At 37.6% G+C, this 12,462-nt stretch overlaps 1 protein-coding gene across 1 annotated transcript in view; it reads right to left on the reverse strand.

Moving 5' to 3' along the window:
- The window catches only part of calcr (calcitonin receptor), a 61,720-nt gene that overhangs the window by 27,669 nt on the left and 21,589 nt on the right, over window positions 1-12,462 (reverse strand). The window contains exons 2-4 of the mRNA XM_016242246.1: window positions 3,338-3,403; window positions 1,145-1,307; window positions 174-281 (exon numbers count right to left, since the gene is read on the reverse strand). Coding sequence (XP_016097732.1) covers window positions 174-281; window positions 1,145-1,307; window positions 3,338-3,382 — 316 coding nt within the window. The 5' untranslated portion in view covers window positions 3,383-3,403. The remainder of the gene's footprint in view (window positions 1-173; window positions 282-1,144; window positions 1,308-3,337; window positions 3,404-12,462) is intronic.

A 12,462-nucleotide genomic window follows, 5' to 3' on the forward strand; every position in this document is an offset into this window, starting at 1 on the left:
GGCTGGGGGTACTCCAGGACAGGTTTGAGAACCACTGCTTTAGAGCATCCTTTTATGTTTCATAGGCAGACCAACGACATGTAACAGATGTCATGTCTGCTGTAGAATCTCAATGATTTGCAGTGTCTGGAGCGCTCTGGTCTGGATTGACAATCCAGATGTGATCGGCTTACCCAAGGGGTCAAAGCTGGGGTAGTCTGGGCAGTTCTGTGAAATGAAGGTTCCAGCTGGGGTTTCATCCCAACAGAGCAAGCCATCCCAGAATCTGCTGCAGAATGAACCTATAAAAGTTTAATAGACATCTTAAAGAGGTCATTTTATGAGGAATTGAATGTTCCTTGATCTTTTGAGATACAAGAGTTCATTGAACAGTGAAAAACGTACTAGTTGTTAAAAACGTTGTTTATTTTTGAGAGTGTCCCTGATTATTTTAGTCTGATCCTGTCACATTTCAACACATATTGTTTTGTGATCCTTTCACTACAAAGGCTTTGTAAAGAGGTTGTTGTTGAAAGATGGGGTAGTTTAAACGTATATTGGACTCAACAACAAACTCACAGCTGTGAATAATTCCAGCATAGTGCTGTAAGCCACTACGCATCCATATTTTAATTTCTAAGGATCAGATAGAGGGTGGAAAATGGTCATTAAAACAAAATGATTACTATTTTTGAGGCAAAAATCTACATAAGTGGACCTTAATGGGAAAAAATATATCATATGACCCTTTTAAAGGTATTATTTCTGCACCCCTAGTGGCACCAAAAATGATCTTTCATTGGTAGATTAAACAGGTAGTGCCGCCCCAAATTCACACCACTTGTTGAGTCAGTGGTGCATTGTGGGCCGCTCAAACAGACTAATGTTGAAAGTGCCACAGAAGCACAGTGTATGGGGTAATCAACCAGTGAATTATCTCTGCACATTAAACTGAGATAGGAGAAAGTACTTTAACATCTAAATACCTTAACACACATCCGCTTTCAAGATAAAAAAAAAATCTTTATTGTTTCTCTGATCACCTTGTGATAGCTTTCAGCCATTTAGTGTTCCACTAACAGCCTTGGCACTTAACAAGGTTATGAAAAGAGTAAAAGCATCATTGTCTCTCATTCACATGAAAATGAATTAAAAATAAAACTACCTGTTTTATTATGGGATCCATCTCGACCCAGAAGCTCCAGACATTTGTACTGAGACTGAGTCATGATCAGTCTCTCTCCCTCCATTGCCACCATGACAGGAGTAAAGGATAAGTCAGCGGTGGGCTCTGCTTTCGTCTCTGTTGTTCCAGCCTTTGTTACACTCTGCAAAGAGAGACGAACTTGAGCACAGCAGCAGGGTTGGGCTAAAGCCAATTTTTAAGAACTGGCTCCCTTTCAATTTATGAGTTGGAATTTGAATTGTATTACCCAAATTCTAATTTAAATGGGAATGACAGGCAGAGGAAGTTACTAAACTGCTATTCAAAAATATTCAGCATAGTCACACACAGGTTTTGGAACAAAATATGAATAATTACATAACGACTTTTTGACTAAATATAGATGAATACATACATGTATTCACTGATGTAGAAAACAATTTAGATTAAAATTATTATTTGATTAAAATGTAATTAAATTATTATTAGCATCCTATGAAATTATGTGTTCTTTAACCTTGGTAAACTAATTTAAGAAGTTAATATAAATAATTGAATTCATGAAAATGAACACTGACTATTATCTAATGTTTCTAGGAATAATCCATTTGTACCACATATAACATGTTTATGGGTAATTCAATGTATGATATAAATCTACACTTATTGCAATTATATGAATTTTTTCTAAATTCCCTTCCCTTCCCTGTTTGTTACCTCAATTCAAATTCAATTCAAACTCAGGAATTAGACTGGGATTTAAAAGGCATTCTCCATTCATTTCTGAATGGCACACAACCACAAAAAAAACACCATAAACACACCACAGTACTTTTTTCCCCCTTACGACCTCATATGCATAACTACTTGATTCTGAGGACATTTTAAAAGGTATGATTTCACACATAAGAACTGGCCACATACATTTCTCTGCTCATATCAGTATTATAAAGATAAGAATTTCTTCTCAGCCATTGGAGCTTTTCTAGCAAAGAGTTACAAGGATAAAGCTTCACCCACAAAGACGGGTTTGTTATCAAAATTCGAAGCACATCTTTAACCATTGTGTCGCTGGTATGAGTCATCTTACAGTTCAATGGGAAGTCAAAGAGCCAATTCAAAAGTACTTTACTTTTCTCCCCTTTTAGACACCTCACAGTAATGAATTCTACATTCATTTATGACTGAATCTTTGATGTCTTTGTGCAAAGATCTTAATTGGGGCAGATCCTCTCAAACCCAACTTCACATTAATGCCCTTAAACATATTGAGAAAATTCTGTGGCAGCTTCTTTAGTGATGTATGTCTGTCTTACCTGCACACAATAATGCATTTACAACACCAAATTCATCTGTGAGGTTTCTGATGTCCCATGTAGCAGTTTAGCAGCCGTACATATGATGTCACTCCAAACTTTGAAGTAAATGACGTCATACATACGACCACCAGGCCACCACCCAAGTCAGGAAAACCATTTGTCCTTCAATAGAAATTGAATGTCAAGAATGGATAATATCATGTTTTAGGAACTTTTAACTTTAAGTCCTATAGAAAAAAAGTATGGTACTTTAATTTATCAAACTTTTTAGACTCGTATTTACACCCATTAATACCAATCCACACGCTTGCTCTCAGTTTGTGTTGTTTATTCTAGCTTTAATTAAATGCCATTTCCCATTTTATTTTTAAATGCGATGTGCTATTCTGCAAGCTCATTACTATTCCACTAAGTTAGATTTATATGCAGTCATGGGAAAGTAGCTTCAAGGTCAAAAAAAAGAGAGGACTTGGACATATTAATGTACACACAATTATCAAAGTATGCTATTCGCTTGTTTGTGAGTGCTTATGTTCTACATGCAGAGGGCTTCATATGCTCCCATTTCATCATTCTGACACAGAGCCAGCTGCTCTGATACCAGCATTGATGGAACTCTGTGGAGCCACCATTTCATGCCTCAGGGGTTCTGTGGGTTTTCAGGTCACCTCCGCTTGTAATTACCAAACTGGAGCAATTAGTGAGTAATGGATTTTTTTACTGGACAGGTTTGGGGTGGGGGTGGGGTAATTAGGAGAGAAATCATCTAATGACAGTTTACGAAAAATAAAAAATACTTTAGTGGCCACAAGTATATAAAACCAATATGCATCAAGTTGAATAAACAATAAATGTGATTTTACATTCCACTCACCAAGATAAATGATGTCAAAAGCCATAGGGTCTCTTGCCAACCCATGCTCTCAGATCCTGACTTTATCTGTAAACACAAAAAAAAACATTTTAAAAAATTGTCGGAAAATGCAATAGACTCAGAACTCGAAGATGACATAAAAAAAATTGAATTAAGATAATTTGCTGGCCATAAATATTTCTTACAGGACATGAAACTGTATATATCAATATCTATCTATCTATATGTTTTTTTTGGGGGGGGGGAATATTTTTGGAAAAAAAGGAAAAAATCTAAATTCTACATTTTCTTCTTCATTTGGAAGGGGCTGGGAATATAAGATGACATGCAATTCTAGACTAAAAAAAAACTACTAGGCATTATAGATCAAATTCTAACGGTACATTTTCTACTTCAGTAGAGAGTGCGCTGTGATTGGTTAGCTGGGCCAGTGTGTGTTGTGATCAGGGCCGTTTCTAGCCAATTTGACGCCCTAGGCGAAATCCATATGTGTCATAGTAACGTAATATAGTGACACTATACACATAGTATAGTGTCATATATAGTGTCATAGTAACGACACTAATTTGTGGAGATTCAGTGCATTGAGTTCCACAAATCTGAATGCATTATTTGTAAATTGACTGTTCAGATAAACATTTTGCACAATTTAGTATCTGTAATATCATTGTGTTGCCACTAGATGCCTGTATAGCCATATGTAACAATCCCTAGTGGCTAAGACATTGCACATAATTTACACATAAATCATACATAAATTAATTTTATTACATTTTGATTGGGATACTATATACTATACTACTACATATTGTTTAGATATTGTCAATGGCTACTTTTTTGTCTTTATCTGTTTTTTGTTAAATTTTTTTGTTGTTTCTTGAAACATTGATTTAAAGTGTCAGTTATTGCATTATTATTTCAGTCAAACCTATAAAACCCCTTTGTTACCCCAAACTACATATAAAAGCTTTATCAGTGGCATAAAGTAACCAATGCAGCTACTTAATCATTTGATACTCGTTAACGCGTTAACGTCCCCTTTAAAATAACGTGACGCTCTGCCCTCTATGACGCTGCTCCCATTAAGCGCTGTTGGAAGTGAATGAATTGATTCAGCATTTCGACACCTCTGTAAGGATGCATTTAACTCCACAAAGCGGTCTAATAAAGGATGTATTGATCTCGTGAATTAGCGTATTTTACTATACAAATATTTTTTAATTGGATGTTAAAGTTTATATGGGAATATTACATGACATGCTGACCCTTTAACAATGCATTCGTGCAAAAAACGCACACCTTTTGGACAAATGTGCCACAAATATTTGGACAAATGTGCCACAAATTTGAGCGCTCCAAATGCAAACTTTGCATGCAGCAATTGACAGCACTCTGATCTAGTGGCATACAGGCATCGTCAGATTGACAGTACTCTAGCCCAATAATGTTGGGGGATCCAGTGGGGGCGGCAGTCATATTTCAGGCTGACCATGCCACTCTTTAACATAACCCTGCTAAAAGTGCCAGAACGTGCGCTCATTGGCGCCCCTTCAGCTGGTGCCGCCCTAGGCGACCGCCTAGCTCGCCTATGCCTAGAAACGGCCCTGGTTGTGATTGGCAGCACTCGGCGCCTGGTCGGGAAATGTCATGCCCCTTACCATAGCCGCCTGCGAGCTTCAATGTAAATATTGCGTCAAAATCAAATCAATTTGAGCGCGATTTAAACCCAGATGATTGTAACCACTCTAAGTTTGTCTGCCCTGGGAAAGCTAGCGTGCAGCTCAACCAGGTCTCGTCCCATTCGTCGATATTTGTGATATCACAAATCCCGGAAAATATGTGTTGTAGTCTAAACGAGTCGTTCATTGTAGTTTTTGAAAAGTGATTTCTGTTAAATAAAATATCTCCTTTTGAATTGGACTTTGAGCTTTGTAACTATGCAGATCTTTTTTATGCTCAAACAGCAACGTTACTTCAACAGAATGTGTTAAAGGCACCATCAAAATAAAGTGAAACTGAATCACTTACAATACATTAATGAGGGTAAATCATTTTTACAGTTTGACAAACCATATTATTTTGTAGTTCCTTATAACATTACCAGCCATTGCTGAGTAATTCAGTTTTATTTACTTGCCAAAGTCATTTTATCCTCTCATTTAGCTCTTGGCGACTGTTAATTTTGGACCCTGAGTATGATATATCAAAGCTAGATTCTGGCTGCTAACCTACAGCACAGGAATGTCAAAACTGCTTGTATTAGCCCAGTGTCGTGTAATATTGTAATAAGTTGTAGGTCAAACAGTCTCTGCCAACATACCAACAACGATATGCTATTCCATGCCGACAGTTTAACAAGTTTATTCTCTACTCTGTCAGCACTTTATCAACAGAAAATGATATCACAATAAAGCAGAGGGGTGAGGAAGAGAAAAACACATTAGAGATGGTAAATCATTTAATTGTCACCGTGATGCATGTTATGTGTCTTCAGTTCAGTAGCTAAGATCATAATTAGCATTCCTTCCGCTTCTTTTTCTCATGCAATTCAAAACTTGCTTGCTCTACTGTGTAACTAGGTTTCAGAATGTTTGCTCTCAACACCTCTCTTCAGACCTCAGATCACAGTGGGGGTATTTCTCTGATAGACAGACAGACAAACAGACAGATACCAAGTATAGCTACTGAATCTCTGGATCCACTCAGCTGTGTTGACATTACCTCAGATTAACAGCAGCCAAGTCTCCACAGACTGCCCTGGTGTACATGTAGTTTGAGTGCTGATTTATTGGGATGTGGAGTGTATGTACCGCCTCAGGCCTCTTACTATGTTCTACCACAACACATATGACATTCAAAGAAGAAAAGCTGCCCTATTTAGTTGTTAAAAAGCAGCATGCAGGCAGGGCTGGACTACCGTGAATGTTTTTGCTGGGGATAGGGCCTTAAAATGGCGTACATAAATTAATAAATAAAAAAGGATAGAAACAAATAATGATAGGTTTTATTGAATGTACAGCAAATACAGTTAATAGACTTAACCTCCTGGGGTCGAAGGTGGCGCCAGCGCAACCGGTGCATGTTTTACTGATAAGAGCAAAAAGAACTTAAAATGCTCGTTCATTTTTGTTTGTACACATAAGAGTAATACACCATTCGAATCTGTAAAGGGTCTACTTTTATTTGTGTACACTCACAATATCAACAAAACATTGTGCTTTTGCAAAATAAAGAAAATATACAGGGTGTGCTTTTAGCCGTCTCATTCTCCGCGCATATCTGTTTGAAACGCGTCACTAAAATGAACTGAAACTCAGCGAATATTTGACACACACACATGAGAGACATATCTATAGAAAGCTTAACATGTCTACTTTTAAACGAAGTAAGTCATGACGAAAACTTTATGTGACAAAGTAATTAGTATGAAACCAACGCGATGTCAAATCTTGGCCGTCGCCCTCATTATCATCAGTTCTCAAAAGTCTTGTGATCAAATATTCTGTATGTGTTTTATGGCCTTATTTCAGTGACTTTAAAATTGTAGTTTTTCACTAAGCACGCATAAACATTGTTTTCTCAAAAACACAATCACGTACATACATGCTGTTCACATATTATTGTAGCCCAGTTTGTGCTGATTACAGTGTTATTCAACTTTAGACATTCAAATGTTTGTAAGCAACTGAAAAAAGCACAAATGTCAGGGCATGTCAAAACTTTTCCAGGCCCCAAAACACCCTTGACCCCAGAGGGTTTTTGTTACATAGAAATGCACTTGACAGTAAAGCACTGATTTTGAGCTAGGATGTTTTAAAGTTACTGCTATTAAATTCTCTCGTCTGTGAAAGAAATGTTGAAGAATGTTGGTAACCAAACCATTTTGGTTACCATTGACTTCTATAATATAATATAATAAATGAATGAATAAATAAATAAATAAATTCAATGTTCCACAGAAAGAAAGTGATACAGATTTGGAATGACAGTAACATTGTTTAAGAGTTAACACCTCATTTATGTAAGACACTGACAGGCCTATTTATAATTTATCAAGCTCTAATTGAATTAACATTTTACTTCAATTAAAATTCATTAGAACGATTAAAAAGTTTTATTATTACCTATTAACTATTAAAGAGCAGGTCATATGGTATTTTAAAGGGGTCATATGATGCGATTTCAAGTTTTCCTTTCTCTTTGGAGTGTTACAAGCTGATTGTGCATAGATAAGATCCCTGAAGTAGCAAAGATTAAAGTCTCAAAACCAAAGAGATATTCTTTATCAAAGTTAAGGCTCTGCCATGCCCCCCTAAAACGGCTCGTTCTAACACGCCCCCACATATCTATCTCACTATGTGGAAATATTAGCATAATGCCGCCCAAATGTGCATGCAAAGAAAGAAGGCGTAGTTTCAGTAACCGCAGTTAGTGTTGAAGCAGCCATGTCAGGGAGACGCTGTGTGTTTCTAGGCAAAAGCAAAAGCACTTTGTTTGGCCTTCCGGAAGTAGATGCATTTAGGAATCTTTAAGATTACTTAAAACAGAACAGCAATGCATTTTATGGATGACCGTTACGTGAACCTAGGAGAGGAGGTAATTCTGACTTTGCTATGACAATCTGGCGCTTCTGAATCAGCTACTGTTTTGTTATTAGCTTAAGTATTTGCTATTGACTGTTCAAATGCGGAGTTTTGCTCATCGCGTGTGTGTGTGTGCGTGTGTGCGCGTGTGTGTGAGAGACAGAGAGAGAGCGAGAGAGACCAGCTTCATCACTGTGTCTGTCACGCGACTCTGTTGCCTTTTCGGGCTCTGTCTTTACATTTATTTTGAAAGATGAAGCTCGCGATTATGGTAAGGGGCGTTACATTTCCGACGAGTGCTTGCGGTGTTCGGCCAATCACAATGCACTGGGTCAGCTGGCCAATCAGAGCAGACTGCGCTTGTCGGAAGGAGGGACTTTGTAGAAAACTAAGCGTTTGAGAGAGGCGGGGCATAGAGGACCTACAATAATGTACAGTATTTGAAAAAGAATGTGTTTTTTGAACATTAAAGCATGTCAACATATTCTGTTACACCAAATACACAAAATAATGATCTTTTAAAAAAGCATAATATGACCCCTTTAAAGTGTCCTAATATTGTGTTGGAGTCCCCTACAACAGGTTTAAATGCATCTAAGGTCAGAAAACGTAATTTTCTCAGAACATACATTTATTATTACATTTACAAAACGATTCGTTCGAAGCAGTTCTGAGCTTGAGGTCTGTAAACTCCTCCCTTCCATCAGCCTACTCTGCTCTGATTGGTCAGCTGGCCAAGTCTGTTGTGATTGGTCTTTCCGTATACAATGCATGTCGGAAACGAAACACCCATTACCATAATACATATTTTGCTCCGGAGGGTTACTTGTAAACAGAGATGCTATAAGGTTACAAAAATGGCATCGATATTACCTTATCAATCTTGAGTCCGAGGATGATACCGATGCTCAACTGGACATTCCATCGCAAGCACGACTTGATCAGGACGTTTCTCAGTGGTAAGTTTAAACTTTGTATGTGGTACTTTACATGATGTGACAGCAGTTTTATTGCATTCATTATTATTATTATTTACTTATTTGAGGTGCACGTGTGGGAACTGTGTTAGAATGCCCAGTGAGGCTGAAAATACAGCGTCTTCTCGACATGATGTAAACACACTGACTAGCGGAAGTGTTTGTGGGCAGGTCAGAGTGTTCGTATTTCGTGGGCAGGCGGGGATTATGCAAATGTTTTATCTTGTGACATATATAGGTAACAGGCAGAAGATTCGAAAATATGACGACTCGTTAAGGCAGTTCAGAGTCTACTCTTTCTGTTGAGAGACAGTATCTTTATTTATCATGCACTTTTTTGATTAACAACTTTGCAGACTGTTTACATTGAAGGATAGCTACGTTACAAACGTCAAAAAAAAGATATTTTTCGAAAACCCATATGACCTGCTCTTTAATAAAATCATAGTCACAGTAAAACCATGTTACTTGTTATCATGGATATGGTTTATACAATAAATAAATAACAATAGACTAATATCTATAGAATTTAGAATAAAAAATTGTGTAAACAAATGCAGAAATTATGAAAACAACATTTATGAAAGTGATTTATATTCCCCAATTTTTTATATAAGTAATAACAGCAACATTTTATGTATAACACAAAACTGTATAACACCAAATTCTGAGTCAAATTTGAATGGATCAAGCGAATTTCGCAGTTTATCACTTGATAAACCTGCAGAAGCAGAGCGTACGTTTGGTTTGCTTTCACGCACGGCTGGTTTATGCACAATTTAATCGGGTAGCACCGTTTCATCACACCTTTTGCAGTTACCGATGTGCTGCAATGTAAAAACAGTGCCTTACATAGGGGAGGGGGGAGATCTCCTGATCTCCTTTTGCCCACCAAGAAAGTCCCGGTTCTCCCTATGGCCAGTACATGCATGCATGCATGCAGGTAATAGTACGGTTGTACGGTTCTACTGTCCAAATTAACAAATTAAATAAACCATCCTCGTGAGGGCATTTGGTAGCACATGCACTTACATACACGCAGCCCACAAGTACCTAGCAGACCATGCATTTCTCAGTAAATGGGGTAAGACATTGTTTACTGGTCATTTATTTTTAAACCAAACCCAGATGGGACATTTAACAAGAGCCATTTGCGTTCTTTATATTGTGAAATTAAGTTATAACTTAAGCTATTTCCTGTGAGTTTAATGCAGGTTTGTTTATGCGTGAGACAAGTAGTCGCTGTTGCATAAATCTGTTTCCTTCCAGTGTCAATATATAGATATGCAGATGTATTTCCACTTTGTGTCATCCACACAATCTGCAGAGCCCAATAATGGCACATTATTTAGCTTTCTCTCCTTAAAAGAAATGAATAGCCCTATTCTGATGTGCCCAAAATGCCCAGAAAAATGAATTATAAACACGTCTCCATCAGTGAATACAGTCTAGTTGGCAAATAAAAGAGGTGGAAATATAGAAAGATGGAGAGATAGAGCGCACAGTTCTGTTCAGCATGCCAGATGGCTGTAGTCAGTGGCACCAGGGAAAGAGGAAGAAATCAGGCTTGTTTAATCGTTGTTTCCCAGAGTGCAGGAGGTTGGGTGTTTTTTAAATGCCTGCCAGTATCTGGATGGATTTTAGCCAAGATAGGAAAAGGACATTGAGGCTGAGGATGGATCCCAGTCTCTTCATGTCCATATAAGTTCTGGTTATTAGCCAAGGTAATTAGTGTTCCTCTGTGAGGATGAATTAAAGCTTTTATTCATTAAAACTCATCATGTTTGCCAATAGGCTGGCACTGACTAGCGGAAGTGTTTGTGGGCAGGTCAGAGTGTTCGTATTTCGTGGGCAGGCGGGGATTATGCAAATGTTTTATCTTGTGACATATATAGGTAACAGGCAGAAGATTCGAAAATATGACGACTCGTTAAGGCAGTTCAGAGTCTACTCTTTCTGTTGAGAGACAGTATCTTTATTTATCATGCACTTTTTTGATTAACAACTTTGCAGACTGTTTACATTGAAGGATAGCTACGTTACAAACGTCAAAAAAAAGATATTTTTCGAAAACCCATATGACCTGCTCTTTAATAAAATCATAGTCACAGTAAAACCATGTTACTTGTTATCATGGATATGGTTTATACAATAAATAAATAACAATAGACTAATATCTATAGAATTTAGAATAAAAAATTGTGTAAACAAATGCAGAAATTATGAAAACAACATTTATGAAAGTGATTTATATTCCCCAATTTTTTATATAAGTAATAACAGCAACATTTTATGTATAACACAAAACTGTATAACACCAAATTCTGAGTCAAATTTGAATGGATCAAGCGAATTTCGCAGTTTATCACTTGATAAACCTGCAGAAGCAGAGCGTACGTTTGGTTTGCTTTCACGCACGGCTGGTTTATGCACAATTTAATCGGGTAGCACCGTTTCATCACACCTTTTGCAGTTACCGATGTGCTGCAATGTAAAAACAGTGCCTTACATAGGGGAGGGGGGAGATCTCCTTTTGCCAACCAGCCCACCAAGAAAGTCCCGGTTCTCCCTATGGCCAGTACATGCATGCATGCATGCAGGTAATAGTACGGTTCTAATGTAGGGCTGTCCAAATTAACAAATTAAATAAACCATCCTCGTGAGGGCATTTGGTAGCACATGCACTTACATACACGCAGCCCACAAGTACCTAGCAGACCATGCATTTCTCAGTAAATGGGGTAAGACATTGTTTACTGGTCATTTATTTTTAAACCAAACCCAGATGGGACATTTAACAAGAGCCATTTGCGTTCTTTATATTGTGAAATTAAGTTATAACTTAAGCTATTTCCTGTGAGTTTAATGCAGGTTTGTTTATGCGTGAGACAAGTAGTCGCTGTTGCATAAATCTGTTTCCTTCCAGTGTCAATATATAGATATGCAGATGTATTTCCACTTTGTGTCATCCACACAATCTGCAGAGCCCAATAATGGCACATTATTTAGCTTTCTCTCCTTAAAAGAAATGAATAGCCCTATTCTGATGTGCCCAAAATGCCCAGAAAAATGAATTATAAACACGTCTCCATCAGTGAATACAGTCTAGTTGGCAAATAAAAGAGGTGGAAATATAGAAAGATGGAGAGATAGAGCGCACAGTTCTGTTCAGCATGCCAGATGGCTGTAGTCAGTGGCACCAGGGAAAGAGGAAGAAATCAGGCTTGTTTAATCGTTGTTTCCCAGAGTGCAGGAGGTTGGGTGTTTTTTAAATGCCTGCCAGTATCTGGATGGATTTTAGCCAAGATAGGAAAAGGACATTGAGGCTGAGGATGGATCCCAGTCTCTTCATGTCCATATAAGTTCTGGTTATTAGCCAAGGTAATTAGTGTTCCTCTGTGAGGATGAATTAAAGCTTTTATTCATTAAAACTCATCATGTTTGCCAATAGGCTGGTTATTCCCTAAGGAAGCACCAGACTGAAGACTCAAAAGTTACTTTGGAAGTAAGATCTGGAATTAAAAATGGATGCTGAATTCGTAACCTAGACATTATTCATGAATGT

The sequence above is a fragment of the Sinocyclocheilus grahami genome, unplaced genomic scaffold (genome assembly GCF_001515645.1).
Source record: "Sinocyclocheilus grahami isolate Dianchi unplaced genomic scaffold, SAMN03320097.WGS_v1.1 scaffold650.1, whole genome shotgun sequence".
Classification (NCBI taxonomy): Eukaryota; Metazoa; Chordata; class Actinopteri; order Cypriniformes; family Cyprinidae; genus Sinocyclocheilus; species Sinocyclocheilus grahami.